Genomic DNA, 21,016 nt, shown 5'->3' on the forward strand with positions numbered 1-21,016 from the left:
TATCCCAGTCCATGGGATCCCAGTCCCATATAATCCCAGTCCAGTTTATCCCAGTCTGGGCTATCCCAGTCCATAGGATCCCAGTCTGTCAGGCATTGTGGAGAACTGGGATAACTGGGATAAGGGGGGAACTGGGATAATGGGGGGAACTGGGATAATGGGGGGAACTGGGAGAGTGGGATGATGGGGGGAAACTGGGAAAATGGGAATTCTGGGATAACAGGGAGAGTAACTGGGATAATGGGGAATTGGGATAATGGGGGGAAACTGGGATAACGAGGAGACTGGGATAACTGGGAAGGTGGGATAGTGAGGGGAACTGGGATAATGGGGGAAATTGGGACAATGGGGAACTGGAATAACTGGGAGAGCGGGATGATGGGGGAACTGGGATAACTGGGAGAATGGGGAACTGGGATAATGGGGAGAGTGGGATGATGGGGGGGAAACTGGGATAACTGGGGAGGTGGGATAGCGGGAGGAACTGGGATAACTGGGGAGAATGGGATAATGGAGAACTGGGATAACTGGGGAGAATGGGATAATGGGGAACTGGGATAACTGGGAAAATGGGGAACTGGGAAAACTGGGATAATGGGGAACTGGGATAACTGGGACAGTGTGGAACTGGGATAACTGGGATAATGGGGAACTGGGATAGCGGAGGGAAAGTGGAATAAATGGCGGGAACTGGGAAAACAGGAATGCTGGGATAACTGGGATGATGGGGAACTGGGATAACTGGGAGAGGGCAATAATGGGGGAACTGGGATAATGGGGGAACTGGGATTACTGGGAGAGGGGGATAATGGGGGAAACTGGGATAATGGGGCGAGTGGGATAATGGGGGAAACTGGGATAACTGGGATTATGGGGAAACTAGGATAACCGGGATAACGAGGAGAGTGGGGTAATGGGGAACTGGAATAACTGAGAGAGTGGGATAATGGGGAACTGGGATAATGGGGGGAAACTGGGATAACTGGGGATACTGGGATAATGGGGATACTGGGATAATGGGGAGAGCGGGATGATGGGGAGAGTGGGATGATGGGGAACTGGGATAATGGGGAAAATGGGGAACTGGGATAACTGGGATAGTGTGGAACTGGGATAACTGGGAAAATGGGGAACTGGGATAACTGGGATAATGGGGAACTGGGATAACTGGGACAGTGTGGAACTGGGATAACTGGGATAATGGGGAACTGGGATAGTGGAGGGAAAGTGGAATAAATGGCGGGAACTGGGAAAACAGGGATGCTGGGATAACTGGGATGATGGGGAACTGGGATAACTGGGAGAGGGGGATAATGGGAAAACTGGGAAAACTGGGATAATGGGGAACTGGAATAACTGGGAGAGGGGGATAATGGGGTAGTGGATAATGGGGGAAACTGGGATAATGGGGCGAGTGGGATAATGGGAGCACTGGGATAACTGGGATTATGGGGAAACTGGGATAACTGGGATTATGAGGAGAGTGGGGTAATGGGGAAGTGGAATAACTGAGAGAGTGGGATAATGGGGAACTGGGATAATGTGGGGAAACTGGGATAACTGGGGATACTGGGATAATGGGAAGAGCGGGATGATGGGGAACTGGGAAAATGGGGAACTGGGATAACTGGGATAGTGTGGAACTGGGATAAGTGGGATAATGGGGAACTGGGATAGTGGAGGAGAAGTGGAATAAATGGCGGGAACTGGGAAAACGGGAATGCTGGGATAACTGGGATGATGGGGAACTGGGATAACTGGGAGAGGGGGATAACTGGGGAGAATGGGATAATGGGGATACTGGGATAATGGGGAGAGTGGGATGATGGGGAACTGGGAAAATGGGGAACTGGGATAACTGGGATAATGGGGAACTGGGATAACTGGGATAGTGTGGAACTGGGATAACTGGGATAATGGGGAACTGGGATAGTGGAGGGAAAGTGGAATAAATGGCGGGAACTGGGAAAACGGGGATGCTGGGATAACTGGGATGATGGGGAACTGGGATAACTGGGAGAATGGGAGTACTGGGATAACTGGGATAGTGTGGAACTGGGATAATGGGGGAAACTGGGATAATGGGGGAAACTGGGATAACTGGGATAATGGGGGAGGGAAACTGGGATAATGGGGAACTGGGGTAACTGGGATAATGAGGAGAGTGGGGTAATGAGGATACTGAGATAATGGGGAACTGGAATAACTGGGAGAGTGGGATGGTAGGGGGAAACTGGGATAATGGGAAAATGGGGAACTGAGATAACTGGGAGAGGGGGATAATGGGGGAACTGGCCAAACCGGGGGAACTGGGATAATGGGGGAACTGGGATAATGGGGGAGGGGAACTGGGATAATGGGGAACTGGGGTAACTGGGATAATGAGGAGAGTGGGGTAATGAGGATACTGAGATAATGGGGAACTGGAATAACTGGGAGAGTGGGATAATGGGGGGAAACTGGGATAATGGGAAAACTGGGATAGTGGGGAACTGGGATAACTGGGAGAGGGGGATAATGGGGGAAGTGGGATAAGGGGGGACTGGGATAATGGGGGAGGGGAACTGGGATAATGGGGGGAACTGGGATAACTGGGATAATGAGGAGAGTGGGTTAATGAGGATACTGAGATAATGGGGAACTGGAATAACTGGGAGAGTGGGATAATGGGGGAAACTGGGATAGTGGGAAAACTGGGAAAACTGGGATAGTGGGGAACTGGGATAATGGGAATTTTTTCGGGTTTTTTTTGGAATTTTTTTGGGGATTTTTTTGCAAAATGTGGGAATTTTTGGGGGGAATTTTTGTTAATTTTTGGGGGGAATTTTTGTTAATTTTTGGGGAATTTTGGGGGGGATTTTTGTGAACTTTTGAGGATTTTTTTTTTTTGGGAAATGTGGGAACTTTTGGGGAGTTTTTGTTAATTTTTGGGGGGAATTTTTTGATAATTCTTGGGGAGTTTTGGGGGGGGATTTTTGGGAATTTTTGGGGGATTTTTGGGAATTTTTTGGGATATTTTTGGGGATTTTTTGGGGGATTTTTGTGAATTTTTTGGGGATTTTTTTTTAAATTTTTTTGGGAAATGTGGGAATTTTTTGGGGGGAATTTTTTATAATTTTTGGGGAATTTTGGGGGGATTTTTGGGATTTTTTGGGGTTTTGATTTGAATTTTTGGGATATTTTTAGGGATTTTTTGGGAAATGTGGGAATTTTTGGGGGGAATTTTTGTTAATTTTTGGGGGATTTTGGGGGGGATTTTTGGGAATTTTGGGGGGATTTTGGGGGATTTTTTTGGATTTTTTTGGATATTTTTTGGGATTTTTTGGGGGATTTTTTGGGGGGATTTTCTTTATAATTTCTTGGGATTTTTGGGAATTTTTTTTTTAAATTTTTTGGGGATTTTTGGGAATTTTTGAGGGTTGTTTTTTTGAATTTTTGGGAGATTTTTTTGCGAAATGTGGGAATATTTGGGGAATTTTTGGGGGGGGATTTTTGGGATTTTTTTGGGATATTTTGGGGGGCTTTTTTGATAATTTCTTGGGATTTTGGGGAATTTTTGGGGGGGATTATTTTGCGAAATGTGGGAATTTTGGGGGAATTTTTCTTAATTTTTGGGGGGGAATTTTTGTTAATTTTTGGGGAACTTTGGGGGGGATTTTTGGGAATTTTTGGGGATTTTTTTTTTATTTTTTTGGGAAATGTGGGAATTTTGCGGGAATTTTTGTTAATTTTTGGGGGGAATTTTTTGATAATTTTTGGGGACTTTTGGGGGGGCATTTTTGGGAATTTTTGGGGGATTTTTGGGAATTTTTTTGGGGATTTTTTAAAATTTTTTTTGGGAAAGGTGGGAATTTTGGGGGGGAATTTTTGTTAATTTTTGGGGAATTTTGGGGGCGATTTTTGTGAATCTTTGGGGAATTTTTTAAAATTTTTTTTGGGAAATGTGGGAATTTTGGGGGGGAATTTTTGGGATTTTTTGGGGGATTTTTTTTTTTTTTTTATTTTTTGGAAAATGTGGGAATTTTGGGGGAATTTTTGTTAATTTTTGGGGGGGAATTTTTGATAATTTTTGGGATTTTTGGGGGGAATTTTTGTTGTTTTTTTTTTTTTTTTTAATTTTTGGGGATTTTTTTTGCGAAATGTGGGAATTTTTGGGGAATTTTGGGGGTGATTTTTTGGGGGGATTTTTGGGATATTTTTGGGGATTTTTTTTTTTTTTTGATTTTTGTGAATTTTTGGGGGAATTTTTTTTTGGGGGGTGGGGGGGGAGGGGCGTGTCCCGTTCTGTGGGCGCGGTGTTGGGGGGTGGGGGAGGGGTGGGGGAGGGGCTGGCGCGGCCTCGCGCGCTCCGGGCGGGAGCGGCGGCGGCGGCGGCGGCAGCGACCCCTCCCCCACCCCCCCATCCCCCACCCCCAAAAATCGGGGACCCCCCCCCAACCCCCCAAACCCCCCAACCCCTCCCCCACCCCAGACCCCTCCCCCACCCCCGCATCGTTCCCGGCATCCCCAGAACTCCCAGAATCCCCCGCGGCCCCGGCAGGTGATGGGGATGCGGGCTGGGGGTGGGGGAGGGGCCCGGGGGGGATTTGGGGGTTTTTTGGGGGGGATTTGGGGAGGGGGGGATGGGCGAGGGGTGGGGGATGGGAGGGGTAACTCAAGGTCACGGCAGGGAGGGGCCGGGCCCGCGGGAGGGAGGGGGATTTGGGGGATTTTTGGGATTTTTTGGGATTTTTTTTTTAGGGATTTTAGGGGGATTTTGGCGAAATTCGGGGTAATTTCAGGGGATTTAGGGGGGATTTGAGGAATTTTTGGTGATTATGGGAGATTTTAGGGGAATTTTAGGGGATTCAGGGGGGATTTGGGGAATTTTTGGTAACTTTGGGGGATTTTAGGGGAATTTTAGGGGATTTAGGAGGGATTTGGGGGGGATTTGGGGAATTTTAGGGGAATTTTAGGGGGGATTTTAGGGGAAATTTGGGATTTTTTGAGAATCCGAGGGGGGATTTGGGGGGGATTTTAGGGAATTTTAGGGGATTTTAGGGGAATTTTGGCGAAATTCGGGGTAATTTCAGGGGATTCAGGGGGGATTTGGGGAACTTTTGGTAATTTTGGGGGATTTTAGGGGGGATTTTAGGGGATTTAGGAGGGATTTGGGGGGAATTTTGGCGAAATTCGGGGTAATTTTGGGGGATTTTAGGGGGGAACTTGGGAAATTTAGGGGGAATTTTGGGGGAATTTTTGGGGATTATGGGGGGATTTTAAGAGGGATTTTGGGAAATTTATGGGGAATTTTTGGGCATTTGGGGGAATTTTGTTGAATTTGGGGTGAATTTTAGGGGATTTGGTGGAAATTTGGGGGGGATTTTGGGGAAATTGGGGGGATTTGGGGGAAATTTGGGGGGATTTGGGGGAAATTTGGGGGGATTTTGGGGAAATTGGGGGGATTTGGGGGGATTTTGGATGTCTTGGGTGTGGCTTTGGGGCTCTTGGGATTTTTTGGGGGGCTCCGGGGGTTTTAGGGGGGGCTATGAAGGGATTGGGGGGAATTTGGGGGATTTTGGGGGGTCCTGGGGGGATTTTGGGGGGGTCCTGGGGGTTTTGAGGGCGTTTTGGGGGGATTTTGGGGGGATTTTGGGGGTCTCAGGTTTGAATTTTGGGGGTCTTGGGGGGATTTTGGGGGTCTCGGGGAGGTCTCAATGGATTTTGGGGTCTCTGAGAATTTTGGGGAGGGGTCCCATTGAATTTTGGGGGGTTTCAGGGGGGTCTTAATGGATTTGGGGGTCTCTGAGAATTTTGGGGGTCTCAGGATTGAATTTTGGGGCTCTTGGGGGGAATTTTGGGGGTCCCAGAGGGGATTTTGGGGGATCTCAGGGGGTCCTGAATGGATTTTGGGGTTTCTGAGAATTTTGGGGAGGGGTCCCATTGAATTTTGGGGGTCTCAGGATTGAATTTTGGGGGTCTTGGGGGGGATTTTGGGGTCTCTGAGGATTTTGGGGAGGGGTCCCATTGAATTTTGGGGTTTTTGAGGATTTTGGGGAGGGGTCTCATTGAATTTTGGGGTCTCTGAGGATTTTGGGGAGGGGTCTCATTGAATTTTGGGGGTTTGAGAATTTTGGGGAGGGGTCTCTGAGAATTTTGGGGTTTTTGAGAAGTTTGGGGAGCGGTCTCATTGAATTTTGGGGTCTCTGAGGATTTTGGGGAGGGGTCTCAATGGATTTTTGGGTCTCTGAGGATTTTGGGGAGGGGTCTCATTGAATTTTGGGGTTTTTGAGGATTTTGGGGAGGGGTCTCATTGAATTTTGGGGGTCTCAGCCCCCCCAATTCACCTCAGGGCTCAAACCCCTGAACCCCCCCCCCAAATCTCTTCCAGCCCCCCCTGATCTCAGCGTGGGACCCCTCCCCAGTTTCGGGGACCCCTCCCCAGTTTTGGGGACCCCTCCCCAATTTCGGGGACCCCTCCCCAGTTTAGGGGACCCCTCCCCAGTTTTGGGGGGTCTTGGGGGGATTTTGGGGGGTTTCAGGGGGGGTCTCAATGGATTTTGGGGGTCTCAGAGAATTTTGGGGTTTTTGAGGATTTTGGGGAGGGGTCTCATTGAATTTTGGGGTTTTTGAGAATTTTGGGGAGGGGTCTCTGAGAATTTTGGGGTTTTTGAGAATTTTGGGGAGGGGTCTCATTGAATTTTGGGGTCTCTGAGAATTTTGGGGAGGGGTCTCATTGAATTTTGGGGTCTCTGAGAATTTTGGGGAGGGGTCTCATTGAATTTTGGGGGTCTCAGCCCCCCCAATTCACCTCAGGGCTCAAACCCCTGAACCCCCCCCCAAATCTCTTCCAGCCCCCCCTGATCTCAGCGTGGGACCCCTCCCCAGTTTCGGGGACCCCTCCCCAATTTCGGGGACCCCTCCCCACAATGGCGGCCGAGCTGGACAATGTGGAGGCCGCCCCTCCCCCCCACAACAACAACGGCCCCTGGGACCCCCCCCCGGACCCCCGGGCCTGGGGGGACCCCAAAATCTTCGAGTGCTCCCGGATCAAGGCCTTGGCTGGTGAGTGGAGACCCCTCCCCAAAAATAAAAAACCACAAAAAAAAAAAACACCCAAAAAATTCAAAATATTCCCTAAAAAAATCCCAGATTTACCCCCCAAAAAAACCCCAAAAAATCAAAATATTCCCCCAAAAATTCCCAGATTATTCCCCCCAAAAAATCAAAATATTCCCCCAAAAATTTACAGAAGAAGACCTTGCCCAGGTGGGTGAACGTTCACCTGGAGGTTCCTGAGTGCCATGGGGGTCTCAGGGTGGATTTGGGGTGAATTTGGGTGGATTTGGGGTCTCAGGGTGGATTTGGGGTGAATTTGGGTGGATTTGGGGTGACCTCGATGTCCCCCAGATGATCAGGACCCATTGCAGAAGAAGACCTTCACCAGGTGGATGAACGTTCACCTGGAGGCTCCTGAGTCCCATGGGGGTCTCAGGGTGGATTTGGGGTCTCAGGGTGGATTTTGGGGTGAATTGGGGTGAATTTGGGTGGATTTGGGGTGACCTCGATGTCCCCCAGATGATCAGGACATGGTGCAGAAGAAGACCTTCACCAGGTGGATGAACGCCCACCTGGAGGCTCCTGAGTCCCATGGGGGTCTCAGGGTGGATTTGGGGTCTCAGGGTGAATTTTGGGGGTCTCAGGATGATTTTGGGGTGAATTTGGGTGGATTTGGGGTGACCTCGATGTCCCCCAGATGATCAGGACATGGTGCAGAAGAAGACCTTGCCCAAGTGGTTGAACGTTCACCTGGAGGCTCCTGAGTCCCATGGGGGTCTCAGGGTGGATTTGGGGTCTCAGGGTGGATTTTGGGGTGAATTGGGGTGAATTTGGGTGGATTTGGGGTCTCAGGATGGATTTGGGGTGAATTTGGGTGGATTTGGGGTGACCTCGATGTCCCCCAGATGATCAGGACATGGTGCAGAAGAAGACCTTCACCAAGTGGGTGAACGCCCACCTGGAGGCTCCTGAGTCCCATGGGGATCTCAGGGTGGTTTTGGGGTGAATTTGGGTGGTTTTGGGGTCTCAGGGTGGATTTGGGGTGAATTTGGGTGGATTTGGGGTGAATTTGGGTGGATTTGGGGTGACTTTGGGTGGTTTTGGGGTCTCAGGGTGGATTTGGGGTGAATTTGGGTGGATTTGGGGTGACTTTGGTGCCCCGCAGACGAGCGGGACGCGGTGCAGAAGAAGACCTTCACCAAGTGGGTGAACGCCCACCTGGCGCGCGCCGCCTGCCGCGTCGGGGACCTCTACTCGGACCTGCGCGACGGCTTCGTGCTCACGCGGCTGCTGGAGGTGCTCTCGGGGGAGACCCTGGTGAGGAGACGCGCGCGGCGTCTTCATCGTCATCATCGTCATCATCATCATCGTCATCATCATCGTCATTGTCATTGTCATCATCATCTTCTGCTGTCAGCATTGCCATGAGTGGTGGCGTCGTCTTCATTCTCTATCACCTTCATCATCGTCGTTGTTGTCATCGTCATCATCATCGTCATCATCATCATCTTCTGCTGTCAGCATTGTCATCACCACCGTCATCATCATCGTCATCGTCATCATCGTCATTGTCATCATCGTCCTCATCGCTGTCGTCATCATCGTCATTGTCACCATCATCATCATCGTTGTCTTCTGCTGTCAGCATTGCCATGAGTGGTGACATCATCATTCTCTATCACCTTCATCATCGTCGTTGTTGTCATCGTCATCATCATCATCGTCGTCATTGTCATCATCATCATCGTCGTCGTCTTCTGCTGAAAGCATTGCCATGAGTGGTGGCGTCATCATTGTCATCACCATCGTCATCATCATCATGATGATCGTCATCGTTGTCATCATCGTCATCGTCATTGTCACCATCATCATCATCGTCGTTGTCTTCTGCTGTCATCATTGCCATGAGTGGTGACATCATCATCATTCTCTATCACCTTCATCATCGTCGTTGTTGTCATCGTCATCGTCATCGTCATCATCGTCATCATCATCGTCATCATCATCGTCATCATCATCTTCTGCTGTCAGCATTGTCATCACCATCGTCATCATCATCATCATCATCATGATCGTCATTGTCATCATCATCGTCGTCATTGTTGTCCTCATCATCGTCATTGTCACCATCATCATCGTCGTCGTCGTCATCATCGTCCTCTACTGTCATTGCCATGAGTGGTGGCATCGTCTTCATTCTCTATCACCTTCATCATCGTCGTTGTTGTCATCGTCATCATCATCGTCATCATCGTCATCATCGTTATCATCGTCATCATCGTTATCATCGTCATCATCTTCTGCTGTCAGCATTGCCATGAGTGGTGACTTCATCATCATCATTCTCTATCACCTTCATCATCATCGTCGTTGTTGTCATCATCATCATCATCATCGTCGTCATCCTCCACTGTCATCATTGCCATGAGTGATGACATCATCATCCTCATTGTCACCATCACCACCATCATCATCATCGTCGTTGTCATCTTCTGCTGTCAGCATTGCCATGAATGATGACATCATCATCCTCATTGTCACCATCACCACCATCATCATCAGCATTGCCATGAGCAGCACCCCCAGTTTGGGTGGAACTGGGACCTCCCCACCACCACCACAAGGTGGGACTTCTCCATCACCACCACCGTGATGAGCTGGGACCTCTCCACCATCTCCAGCTCCCACCATCCCCAGTTTGGGTGGAACTGGGACCTTCTCACCACCCCCAGCTCCCACCATCACCAGTTTGGGTGGGCCCAAAACTGGGACCTCTCCACCACCACCACCATGAGGTGGGACCTCCCCATCACCAGTTTGGGTGGAACTGGGACCTCTCCATCACCATCACAAGGTGGGACCTCTCCATCACCACCACCATGATGAGCTGGGACCTCTCCACCACCCCCAGCTCCCACCATCACCAGTTTGGGTGGAACTGGGACCTTCTCACCACCACCATGAGGTGGGACCTCTCCATCACCACCACCGTGATGAGCTGGGACCTCTCCACCACCCTCAGTTCCCACCATCACCAGTTTGGGTGGACCCAAAACTGGGACCTCTCCACCACCACCACCATGAGGTGGGACCTCCCCATCCCCAGTTTGGGTGGAACTGGGACCTCTCCACCACCACCATGATGAACTGGGACCTCTCCACCATCTCCAGCTCCCACCATCCCCAGTTTGGGTGGAACTGGGACCTCTCCACCACCCTCAGTTCCCACCATCCCCAGTTTGGGTGGAACTGGGACCTCCCCACCACCCCCAGCTCCCACCATCTCCAGTCTGGGACCGGTTCTGGTGGGATGGGGTGGGGTGGGGTGGCAGGACCGTGTCCAGGCCGGATGTCCCCCCCGTGTCCCCCCAGCCCAAGCCGACGCGGGGCCGGATGCGCATCCACTCCCTGGAGAACGTGGACAAGGCCCTGCAGTTCCTGAAGGAGCAGCGCGTCCACCTGGAGAACGTCGGCTCCCACGACATCGTGGACGGCAACCACCGCCTGACGCTGGGCCTCATCTGGACCATCATCCTGCGCTTCCAGGTGCCACCGGGCTCCTCCCCGCGTCCCGCCCTGGACCTCCTGCCGCTCCTCCAGCTCCAGGTGTCTCCTGACCGTTCCTCCCCCAGATCCAGGTGATCAAGATCAAGACCGAGGACAACCGGGAGACGCGCTCGGCCAAGGACGCGCTGCTGCTCTGGTGCCAGATGAAGACGGCGGGGTGAGGACCTCGGGTGGTGGCGCGGACCTCCCCGGGAGGTGTGGTGGCCCCCGGTGACCTCCGATGTCCTCCGCAGCTACCCTGAGGTCAACATCCAGAACTTCACCACCAGCTGGAGGGACGGCCTGGCCTTCAACGCCCTCATCCACAGGCACCGGTCAGCGCCGGCGGGGTGGGCGCGGGAGGGACCTCCGAGGGTTTCTGGGCGGCGAGGAGGTCCCGAGGTGACCGTGTCCACCCCACCCCAGGCCGGATCTCATCGACTTCCACAAGCTGACCAAGTCCAACGCCACCTACAACCTCCAGCAGGCCTTCAACACGGCCGAGCAGCACCTGGGGCTCAGCAAGCTGCTGGACCCCGAGGGTACGGACGGGGTCTGTCCGTCTGTCCATCCGTCCGTCCACCTGTCCGTCCATCCATCTGTCCACCTGTCCATCTGTCCAGCCATGCGGGGTGGGGTCATCTCCACCGCCCAGGTTTTCCACCTCCGCGCGCGTTGATCGGGAGCGAGGTTGATGGATCGGCCCAACGTTGGTGGGACCATCCCTGGTGGTCCCGGCGTGGAGGTTTGGGAGGTCCTGACCTTCTGCTCCCCACCCCTCACCAGATGTCAACATGGAGGACCCCGATGAGAAGTCCATCATCACCTACGTGGTGTCCTTCTACCACTACTTCTCCAAGATGAAGGCGCTGGCGGTGGAGGGGAAGCGCATCGGGAAGGTGGGGCTGGACCCAGCTCCTGGGGGTCTCCATGAGCAGCTCGGTGGGGTGGCCACCCCATTGTCCATCCCGTTGGCCATGGGTGTCCATCCCTTCTCCATCCCTCTGTCCATCCTTCTGTCCATCCCTTCTCCATCCCTCTGTCCATCCCTCTGTCCATTCCTTCTCCATCCTTTCCTTTGTCCATCCCTTCTCCATCCCTTCTCCATCCCTCTGTCCATCCCTCTGTCCATCCTTTGTTCACCCCATTGTCCATCCCTCTGTCCATCCCTTGGTCCATCCCCAGTTCCATGGGGTGTCCAACCCTTGGTCCACCCCATTGTCCCTGGATGTCCCATCCCTTTGTCCACCCCATTGTCCATCCTTTGTCCATCCCTTGTCCATCCCTCTGTCCATCCCTTGGTCCACCCCATTGTCCATCACTTCTCCATCCTTTGTCCATCCCTTCTCCATCACTTGTCCATCCCTTGGCCATCCCTTCTCCATCCCTTGGTCCACCCCATTGTGCATCCCTTTGGCCATCCCTTGTCCACCCATTGTCCATCCCTTGTCCATCCTTTGTCCATCCCTTGGCCATCCCTTCTCCATCCATTGTCCACCCCATTGTCCATCCCTTCTCCATCTCTTGGTTCACCCCATTGTCCATCCTTTGTCCATCCCTCTGTCCATCCCTTGGTCCACCCCATTGTCCATCACTTCTCCATCCCTCTGTCCACCCTTTGTCCATCCCTTCTCCATCCCTCTGTCCATCCATTGTCCATCCCTTGTCCATCCTTTGTCCACCCCCTTCTCCATCCCTTGTCCATTCTTCTGTCCATCCCTTTGTCCATCCCTCTGTCCATCCCTTGGTCCACCCCATTGTCCATCCCTTGTCCATCCCTCTGTCCATCCCTTGGCCATCCCTCTGTCCATCCCTCTGTCCATCCCTTGGTCCACCCCATTGTCCATCACTTCTCCATCCCTCTGTCCACCCTTTGTCCATCCCTTCTCCATCCCTCTGTCCATCCCTTGTCCACCCCATTGTCCATCCCTTGTCCATCCCTCTGTCCATCCTTTGTCCATCCCTTCTCCATCCTTTGGCCATCCCTTGGCCATCCCTTCTCCATCCCTTGGTCCACCCCATTGTCCATCCTTTGTCCGTCCCTCTGTCCATCCCTTGGTCCACCCCATTGTCCATCACTTCTCCATCCTTCTCTCCACCCTTTGTCCATCCCTTGGCCATCCCTTCTCCATCCCTTGGTCCACCCCATTGTCCATCACTTCTCCATCCTTCTGTCCATCCCCCTGTCCATCTTTGTCCATCCCTTTGTCCATCCCTCTGTCCACCCTTTGTCCATCCCTTGTCTGTCCTTTGTCCATCCCTTCTCCATCCCTTCTCCATCCCTCTGTCCATCCCTTGGCCATCCCTTCTCCATCCATTGTCCACCCCATTGTCCATCCTTTGTCCATCCCTTTGTCCATCCCTTCTCAATCCCTTATCCATCCCTCTGTCCATCCCTCTGTCCATCCCTTGGTCCACCCCATTGTCCATCACTTCTCCATCCCTCTGTCCATCCCTCTGTCCATCCTTTGTCCATCCTTTGTCCATCCCTTCTCCACCCCATTGTCCATCCCTTCTCCACCCCATTGTCCATCCCTTCTCCACCCCATTGTCCACCCACCTCCCCGGCCTGGCCGGACCCTGGTGTGACCCCTCCAGCCCCGGGTGGTTCTCGGGGGGTTCCTGCAGGACCTCCAAGCCCACCCCAAACCCCACCAGGTGCTGGACCAGGTGATGGAGATCGCGGCCATCACGGCGCGCTACGAGGCGCTGGCGGCCGAGCTGCTGGCCTGGATCCACCACACCATCACCATCATCTCCAACCAGAAGTTCGCCAACTCGCTGACCGGCGTCCAGCAGCAGCTCCAGGCCTTCACCGCCTTCTGCACCCTGGAGAAACCGGTCAAGTGAGGACCTCCTGCCGGGCTGGTGGTGGGGTGGGACCTCAGCCTGGTGGTGGTGGTGGTGGGAAGGTCGCAGGTCAACCCAAACTGGTGGTGATGGGACATGGAGGTGGTGGTGGTGGTGGTGGTGGTCATGGTGGTGGTGGGCAGGTCGCAGGTCAACCCAAACTGGTGGCAGTGGGACATGGATGGTGGTGATGGTGGTGGTGGTCATGGTCATGGTGGTGGTGGGCAGGTCACAGGTCAACCCAAACTGGTGGTGATGGGACATGGAGGTGGTGGTGGTGGTCATGGTGGTGGTGGGCAGGTCGCAGGTCAACCCAAACTGGTGGTGATGGGACATGGAGGTGGTGGTGGTGGTCATGGTGGTGGTGGGCAGGTCGCAGGTCAACCCAAACTGGTGGCAGTGGGACATGGATGGTGGTGATGGTGGTCATGGTGGTGGTGGGAAGGTCGCAGGTCAACCCAAACTGGTGGTGATGGGACATGGAGGTGGTGGTGGTGGTCATGGTGGTGGTCATGGTGGTGGTGGGCAGGTTGCAGGTCAACCCAAACTGGTGGCAGTGGGACATGGATGGTGGTGATCGTGGTCATGGTGGTGGTGGTGGGAAGGTCTCAGGTCAACCCAAACTGGTGGTGGTGGGACATGGAGGTGGTGGTGGTGGTGGTGGTGGGGAGGTCCCAGTTCAACCCAAAATGGTGGCAGTGGGACCTGGATGGTGGTGATGGTGGCGGTGGTCATGGTCATGGTGGTGGTGGAGAGGTCCCAGTTTTGCCCAAACTGGTGGCAGTGGGACATGGGGGTGGTGGGGATGATGGTGGGGAGGTCCCACCTGAAGGTGGTGGTGATGGGGAGGTCCCACTTCAGCCCAAACTGGTGGCAGTGGGACCTGGGGGTGGTGGTCATGGTCATGGTGGTGGTGGGCAGGTCGCATGTCAACCCAAAATGGTGGCAATGGGAAGTGGTGGTGATGGTGGTGGTGGAGAGGTTCCACCTCAAGGTGGTGATCATGGGGAGGTCCCACTTCAGCCCAAACTGGCCATGGATGGTCCAGGGGGTGGTGATGTCCCATGTCGTGGTGGTGATGAGAAGGTCCCACTTCACCCAGACTGGTGGTGGTGGTGGAACCTGGGTCACGGTGGTGATGAGAAGGTCCCACTTCACCCAGACTGGTGGTGGTGGACCCTGGCTCACGGTGGTGAGGAGGTCCCACCTCATGGTGGTGATGGTGATGAGAAGGTCCCAGTTCACCCAGACCGGTGGTGGTGGACCCTGGCTCAGGGTGGTGATGAGGAGGTCTCAGTTCACCCAGACTGGTGGTGGACCCTGGCTCAGGGTGGTGATGAGAAGGTCTCAGTTCACCCAGACTGGTGGTGGTGGACCCTGGCTCATGGTGGTGATGAGAAGGTCTCAGTTCACCCAGACCGGTGGTGGTGGACCCCGGCTCACGGTGGTGACGCCCCAGCCCGCGCTGGCCGTGACCGGGACCTCCCCACCGGTGCCACCCCGCAGGTTCCAGGAGAAGGGCAACCTCGAGGTTCTGCTCTTCACCATCCAGAGCAAGCTCCGGGCCACCAACCGCAAGCTCTACGTGCCCAGCGAGGGCAAGAGCATCTCGGACATCAACAAGGTGAGGACGTGCGCACGGAGTCCCACCACCCTGGCGGGGCTCGGGGAGCCCCGTGAGCAGCCGTGTCCCCTCCCACCAGGCGTGGACCTGCCTGGAGAAGGCGGAGCACGAGCGGGAGGTGGCCCTGAGGAACGAGCTGATCCGGCAGGAGAAGCTGGAGCTGCTGGCCCAGCGCTTCGACCACAAGGCCGTCATGAGGGAGACGTGGCTCAACGAGAACCAGCGCCTGGTCTCGCAGGTGCGGTGGGGTGGGGTGGGTCACGGGGGACCTTCGGCGCGGGGTGGGACCGTCCCTGGGTGGGGTGAGGGTGAGGAGAGCAGTGTTGGGTGGTGGGACCTCATTATGGATGGTGGGACCTCATTTTGGATGGTGGGACCACATTATGGATGGTGGGAACTCATTTTGGATGGTGGGACCTCATGGATGGTTGGACCTCATTATGGATGGTGGGACCTCATTATGGATGGTGAGACCTCATTATGGATGGTGGGACCTCATTTTGGATGGTGAGACCTCATTATGGATGGTGGGACCTCATTATGGATGGTGGGACCTCATTATGGATGGTGGGACCTCATTATGGATGGTGGGACCTCATTTTGGATGGTGAGAACTCATTATGGATGGTGAGAACTCATTATGGATGGTGGGAACTCATGGATGATGGGAACTCATTTTGGATGGTGAGACCTCATTATGGATGGTGGGACCTCATTTTGGATGGTGGGACCTCACTTTGGATGGTGAGACCTCATTATGGATGGTGGGACCTCATTATGGATGGTGGGACCTCATTATGGATGGTGGGACCTCGTTTTGGATGGTGGGACCTCATTATGGATGGTGGGACCTCATTATGGATGGTGGCACCTCATTGTGGATGGTGGGACCTCATTTTGGATGGTGAGACCTCATTGTGGATGGTGGGAACTCATTATGGATGGTGAGAACTCATTATGGATGGTGGGACCTCATTGGGGACCACCTTGAGCAGGGAGGGGTGGTTGGACATCTTGGACCTCCTCATTGAGCATGGAGGGGGGGTTGGACCTCCTTGATGATGCTGGACTGCTGGGACCTCCTTGACCATGAAGGGCTGGTGGAACCTCCGCGATGTCCTCATTGACCATGGAGAGAGGGGTTGGACATCCTTGACCAGGGAGGACTGGTGGGACCTCCTGAACCATGGAGAGGGGGTTGGACCTCATTGGCCTCCTCATTGTCCATGGAGGCCTGGTGGAACCTCCTTGGCCATGGAGGACTGGTGGAACCTCCTTGACCTCCTCACTGAACATGGAGAGAGGGTTGGACCTCTTTGATTATGGAGGTCTGGTGGGACTTCCTTGGTTATGGAGGTCTGGTGGGACCTCCTTGACCATGGAGAGGAGATTGGACTTCATTGGACTCCTCATTGACCATGGAGGACTGGTGGAACCTCCTCGACCTCCTCATCGACCATGGAGAGGGGGTTGGACCTCATTGGTCATGGAGGTCTGGTGGGACCTCCTCAATCTCCTCATTGACCACGGAGATCTGGTGGAACCTCCTTGACCTGGGAGAGGAGGTTGGACCTCATTGACCATGGAGGGCTGGTGGAACCTCCTTGACCACGTGGTTCTGGTGGAACCTCATCAGGCTCCTCCTTGACCACGTGGTTCTGGTGGAACCTCATCAGGCTCCTCCTCCTTGACCACGTAGTTCTGGTGGAACCTCATCAGGCTCCTCACTGACCACGTAGTTCTGGTGGAACCTCATCAGGCTCCTCCTTGACCACGTAGTTCTGGTGGAACCTCATCAGGCTCCTTACCGACCACGTGGTTCTGGTGGAACCTCCTTGACCACGTGGTTCTGATGGAACCTCCTTGACCACGTAGTTCTGATGGAACCTCATCAGGCTCCTCCTTGACCACGTGGTTCTGGTGGAACCTCATCAGGCTCCTCCTTGACCACGTGGTTCTGATGGAACCTCATCAGGCTCCTTACTGACCACGTAGTTCTGGTGGAACCTCATCAGGCTCCTCCTTGACCACGTAGTTCTGGTGGAACCTCATCAGGCTCCTCACTGACCACGTAGTTCTGGTGGAACCTCATCAGGCTCCTTACCGACCACGTGGTTCTGGTGGAACCTCCTTGACCACGTGGTTCTGATGGAACCTCCTTGACCACGTAGTTCTGGTGGAACCTCATCAGGCTCCTCACTGACCACGTGGTTCTGGTGGAACCTCATCAGGCTCCTCCTCCTTGACCACGTAGTTCTGGTGGAACCTCATCAGGCTCCTCACTGACCACGTAGTTCTGGTGGAACCTCATCAGGCTCCTTACCGACCACGTGGTTCTGGTGGAACCTCCTTGACCACGTAGTTCTGGTGGAACCTCCTCCTTGACCGCTGAGGACCCCACCCCACCCGTGTCCATCCCCGTGTCCCCCCTTCAGGACAACTTTGGCTACGACCTGCCGGCGGTGGAGGCGGCCATGAAGAAGCACGAGGCCATCGAGGCCGACATCTCCTCGTACCAGGAGCGCATCCAGGTGGTGGTGGAGCTGGCGCTGGAGATGGAGGCCGAGGGCTACCACGACGCGCGGCGCATCGGCGCGCAGAGGGACAACGTCCTGCGGCAGTGGGCGCTGCTGACCGAGCTGCTGCGCGCCCGCCGCGCCCGCCTCGAGCAGAACCTGGCCCTGCAGAAGATCTTCCAGGAGATGGTCTACATGATCGACTGGATGGAGGAGATGCAGGTGGGGATGGGAGCGCAGAGGAGATGATGGGGGCGCGGCGGTGAAGTTCTGGGAAGGGTTGAGGAGCACTGTGAGGCTCCGTGGGGTTCATGGTTGGGGCTCTTCGTGGGGTTGGGTGGTTGAGGTTCTTCATGGTTGAGGTTCTTCATGGGGTTGGGTGGTTGAGGTTCTTCATGGGGTTGGGAGGTTGGGGTTGGGTGGTCAAGGTTCTTCATGGGGTTCATGGTTGAGGTTCTCCATGGGGCTCATGGTTGAGGTTCTCCATGGGGCTCATGGTTGAGGTTCTCCATGGGGTTCATGGTTGAGGTTCTTCATAGGGTTGGGTGGTTGAGGTTCTTCATGGGGTTGGGAGGTTGGGGTTGGGTGGTCAAGGTTCTTCATGGGGTTCATGGTTGAGGTTCTCCATGGGGCTCATGGTTGAGGTTCTCCATGGGGTTCATGGTTGAGGTTCTTCATGGGGTCCATGGTTGAGGTTCTTCATGGGGTTGGGTGGTTGAGGTTCTTCATGGGGTTGGGTGGTTGGGGTTGGGTGGTCAAGGTTCTTCATGGGGTCCATGGTTGAGGTTCTTCATGGGGTCCATGGTTGAGGTTCTTCATGGGGTTGGGTGGTTGAGGTTCTTCATGGGGTTGGGTGGTTGGGGTTGGGTGGTCAAGGTTCTTCATGGGGTTCATGGTTGAGGTTCTTCATAGGGTTGGGTGGTTGAGGTTCTTCATGGGGTCCATGGTTGAGGTTCTCCATGGGGTTGGGTGGTTGGGGTTGGATGGTCAAGGTTCTTCATGGGGTTCATGGTTGAGGTTCTCCATGGGGCTCATGGTTGAGGTTCTCCATGGGGTTCATGGTTGAGGTTCTCCATGGGGTTCATGGTTGAGGTTCTTCATGGCGTTGGGTGGTTGAGGTTCTTCATGGGGTCCATGGTTGAGGTTCTCCATGGGGTTCATGGTTGAGGTTCTTCATGGGGTTGGGTGGTTGAGGTTCTTCATGGGGTTGGGTGGTTGGGGTTGGGTGGTCAAGGTTCTTCATGGGGTTGGGTGGTTGAGGTTCTCCATGGGGTTGGGTGGTTGGGGTTGGATGGTCAAGGTTCTTCATTGCGTTCATGGTTGAGGTTCTCCATGGGGCTCATGGTTGAGGTTCTCCATGGGGTTCATGGTTGAGGTTCTTCATGGGGTTGGGTGGTTGAGGTTCTTCATGGGGTTGGGTGGTTGGGGTTGGGTGGTCAAGGTTCTTTATGAGGTTCATGGTTGAGGTTCTTCATGGTGTTCATGGTTGAGGTTCTCCATGGGGTTCATGGCTGAGGTTCTTCATGGGGTTGGGTGGTTGAGGTTCTCCATGGGGCTCATGGTTGAGGTTCTCCATGGGGCTCATGGTTGAGGTTCTCCATGGGGTTTATGGTTGAGGTTCTTCATGGTGTTCATGGTTGAGGTTCTCCATGGGGTTCATGGCTGAGGTTCTTCATGGGGTTGGGTGGTTGAGGTTCTTCATGGGGTTGGGTGGTTGGGGTTGGATGGTCAAGGTTCTTCATGGGGTTCATGGTTGAGGTTCTTCATGGGGTCCATGGTTGAGGTTCTTCATGGGGTCCATGGTTGAGGTTCTCCATGGGGTTCATGGTTGAGGTTCTTCATGGGGTTGGGTGGTTGAGGTTCTCCATGGGGTCCATGGTTGAGGTTCTTCATGGGGTTGGGTGGTTGAGGTTCTTCATGGGGTTGGGTGGTTGGGGTTGGGTGGTCAAGGTTCTTCATGGGGTCCATGGTTGAGGTTCTTCATGGGGTCCATGGTTGAGGTTCTCCATGGGGTTCATGGTTGAGGTTCTCCATGGGGTTCATGGTTGAGGTTCTTCATGGGGTCCATGGTTGAGGTTCTTCATGGGGTTGGGTGGTTGAGGTTCTTCATGGGGTTGGGTGGTTGGGGTTGGGTGGTCAAGGTTCTTCATGGGGTCCATGGTTGAGGTTCTTCATGGGGTCCATGGTTGAGGTTCTTCATGGGGTCCATGGTTGAGGTTCTCCATGGGGTTCATGGTTGAGGTTCTCCATGGGGTTCATGGTTGAGGTTCTTCATGGGGTCCATGGTTGAGGTTCTCCATGGGGTTGGGTGGTTGAGGTTCTTTATGGAGTTCATGGTTGAGGTTCTCCATGGGGTTCATGGTTGAGGTTCTTCATGGGGTTGGGTGGTTGGGGTTCATGGTTGAGGTTCTTCATGGGCTTGGGTGGTCGAGGTTCTCCATGGGGTCCATGGTTGAGGTTCTCCATGGGGTTCATGGTTGAGGTTCTCCATGGGGTTGGGTGTTTCAGGGTGACGCAGTTCGGTTCTTCTGCAGGTTCTCCTGGTCTCCAAGGACTTGGGGAAGCACCTGCTGGAGGTTGAGGACCTCCTGCAGAAGCACGGGCTGCTGGAGGCCGACATCGCGGCGCAGACCGAGCGCGTCCAGGCCCTCAACGCCGCCGCGCTCGAGTTCTCTGAGCTGGACGGTAACGGGGCCACCAGGGTGGACAACCAGGGCACGGGGAGGTGGTGGGCCTTGGGACGGTCTGATGGACCGTGGGAGGGTCAGCTATGGGCTTGATGGACCATGGGAGGGTCAGGCAAGGTCTTGATGGACCATGGAAAGGTCAACCAAGGTCTTGATGGACCATGGGAGGATCAGCCAAGGTCTTGATGGACCATTGGAGGGTCAGCTATGGTCTTGATGGACCATGGATTGGTCAACCAAGGTCTTGATGGACCATGGGAGGATCAGCTGAGGTCTTGATGGACCATGGAAGGGTCAGCTATGGTCTTGATGGACCATGGAAGGGTCAACCAAGGTCTTGATGGACCATGGGAGGATCAGCCGAGGTCTTGATGGACCATGGAAGGGTCAGCCAAGGTCTTGATGGACCATGGGAGGATCAACCAAGGTTTTGATGGACCATGGAAGGGTCAGCCAAGGTCTTGATGGACCATGGGAGGATCAACCAAGGTTTTGATGGACCATGGAAGGGTCAGCCAAGGTCTTGATGGATCATGGAAGGGTCAGCCGAGGTCTTGATGGACCATGAAGGGGCCATTCAAGATCTCGGTGGGCTACGGAAGGGTCACCCCATGATCTTGGTGGCCCATCAAAAGGTTGACCCAAGGTTTTGGTAGATCACGGAAGGGTCAACCCAAGGTCCTGGTGGACCCTGGAATGTTCATCCCAAGGTCTTGGTGGGCCACCTCCAAGAGTCCCCACACCCCTGGGCTTGG

At 54.1% G+C, this 21,016-nt stretch overlaps 2 protein-coding genes across 2 annotated transcripts in view; both read left to right on the forward strand.

Moving 5' to 3' along the window:
* Positions 1-21,016, forward strand: part of LOC131570466 (zinc finger protein 850-like) — a 748,589-nt gene that overhangs the window by 687,188 nt on the left and 40,385 nt on the right. The window lies entirely within an intron of this gene.
* Positions 6,909-21,016, forward strand: part of SPTBN4 (spectrin beta, non-erythrocytic 4) — a 52,693-nt gene continuing 38,585 nt past the window's right edge. Inside the window, exons 1-12 of the mRNA XM_058822816.1 lie at positions 6,909-7,044; positions 8,204-8,355; positions 10,411-10,584; positions 10,671-10,762; positions 10,839-10,919; positions 11,011-11,126; positions 11,371-11,483; positions 13,243-13,430; positions 14,941-15,058; positions 15,138-15,296; positions 17,494-17,796; positions 20,109-20,259. Coding sequence (XP_058678799.1) covers positions 6,909-7,044; positions 8,204-8,355; positions 10,411-10,584; positions 10,671-10,762; positions 10,839-10,919; positions 11,011-11,126; positions 11,371-11,483; positions 13,243-13,430; positions 14,941-15,058; positions 15,138-15,296; positions 17,494-17,796; positions 20,109-20,259 — 1,783 coding nt within the window. The remainder of the gene's footprint in view (positions 7,045-8,203; positions 8,356-10,410; positions 10,585-10,670; positions 10,763-10,838; positions 10,920-11,010; positions 11,127-11,370; positions 11,484-13,242; positions 13,431-14,940; positions 15,059-15,137; positions 15,297-17,493; positions 17,797-20,108; positions 20,260-21,016) is intronic.

The sequence above is a fragment of the Ammospiza caudacuta genome, chromosome 35 (assembly GCF_027887145.1).
Source record: "Ammospiza caudacuta isolate bAmmCau1 chromosome 35, bAmmCau1.pri, whole genome shotgun sequence".
NCBI classification, from domain to species: Eukaryota; Metazoa; Chordata; class Aves; order Passeriformes; family Passerellidae; genus Ammospiza; species Ammospiza caudacuta.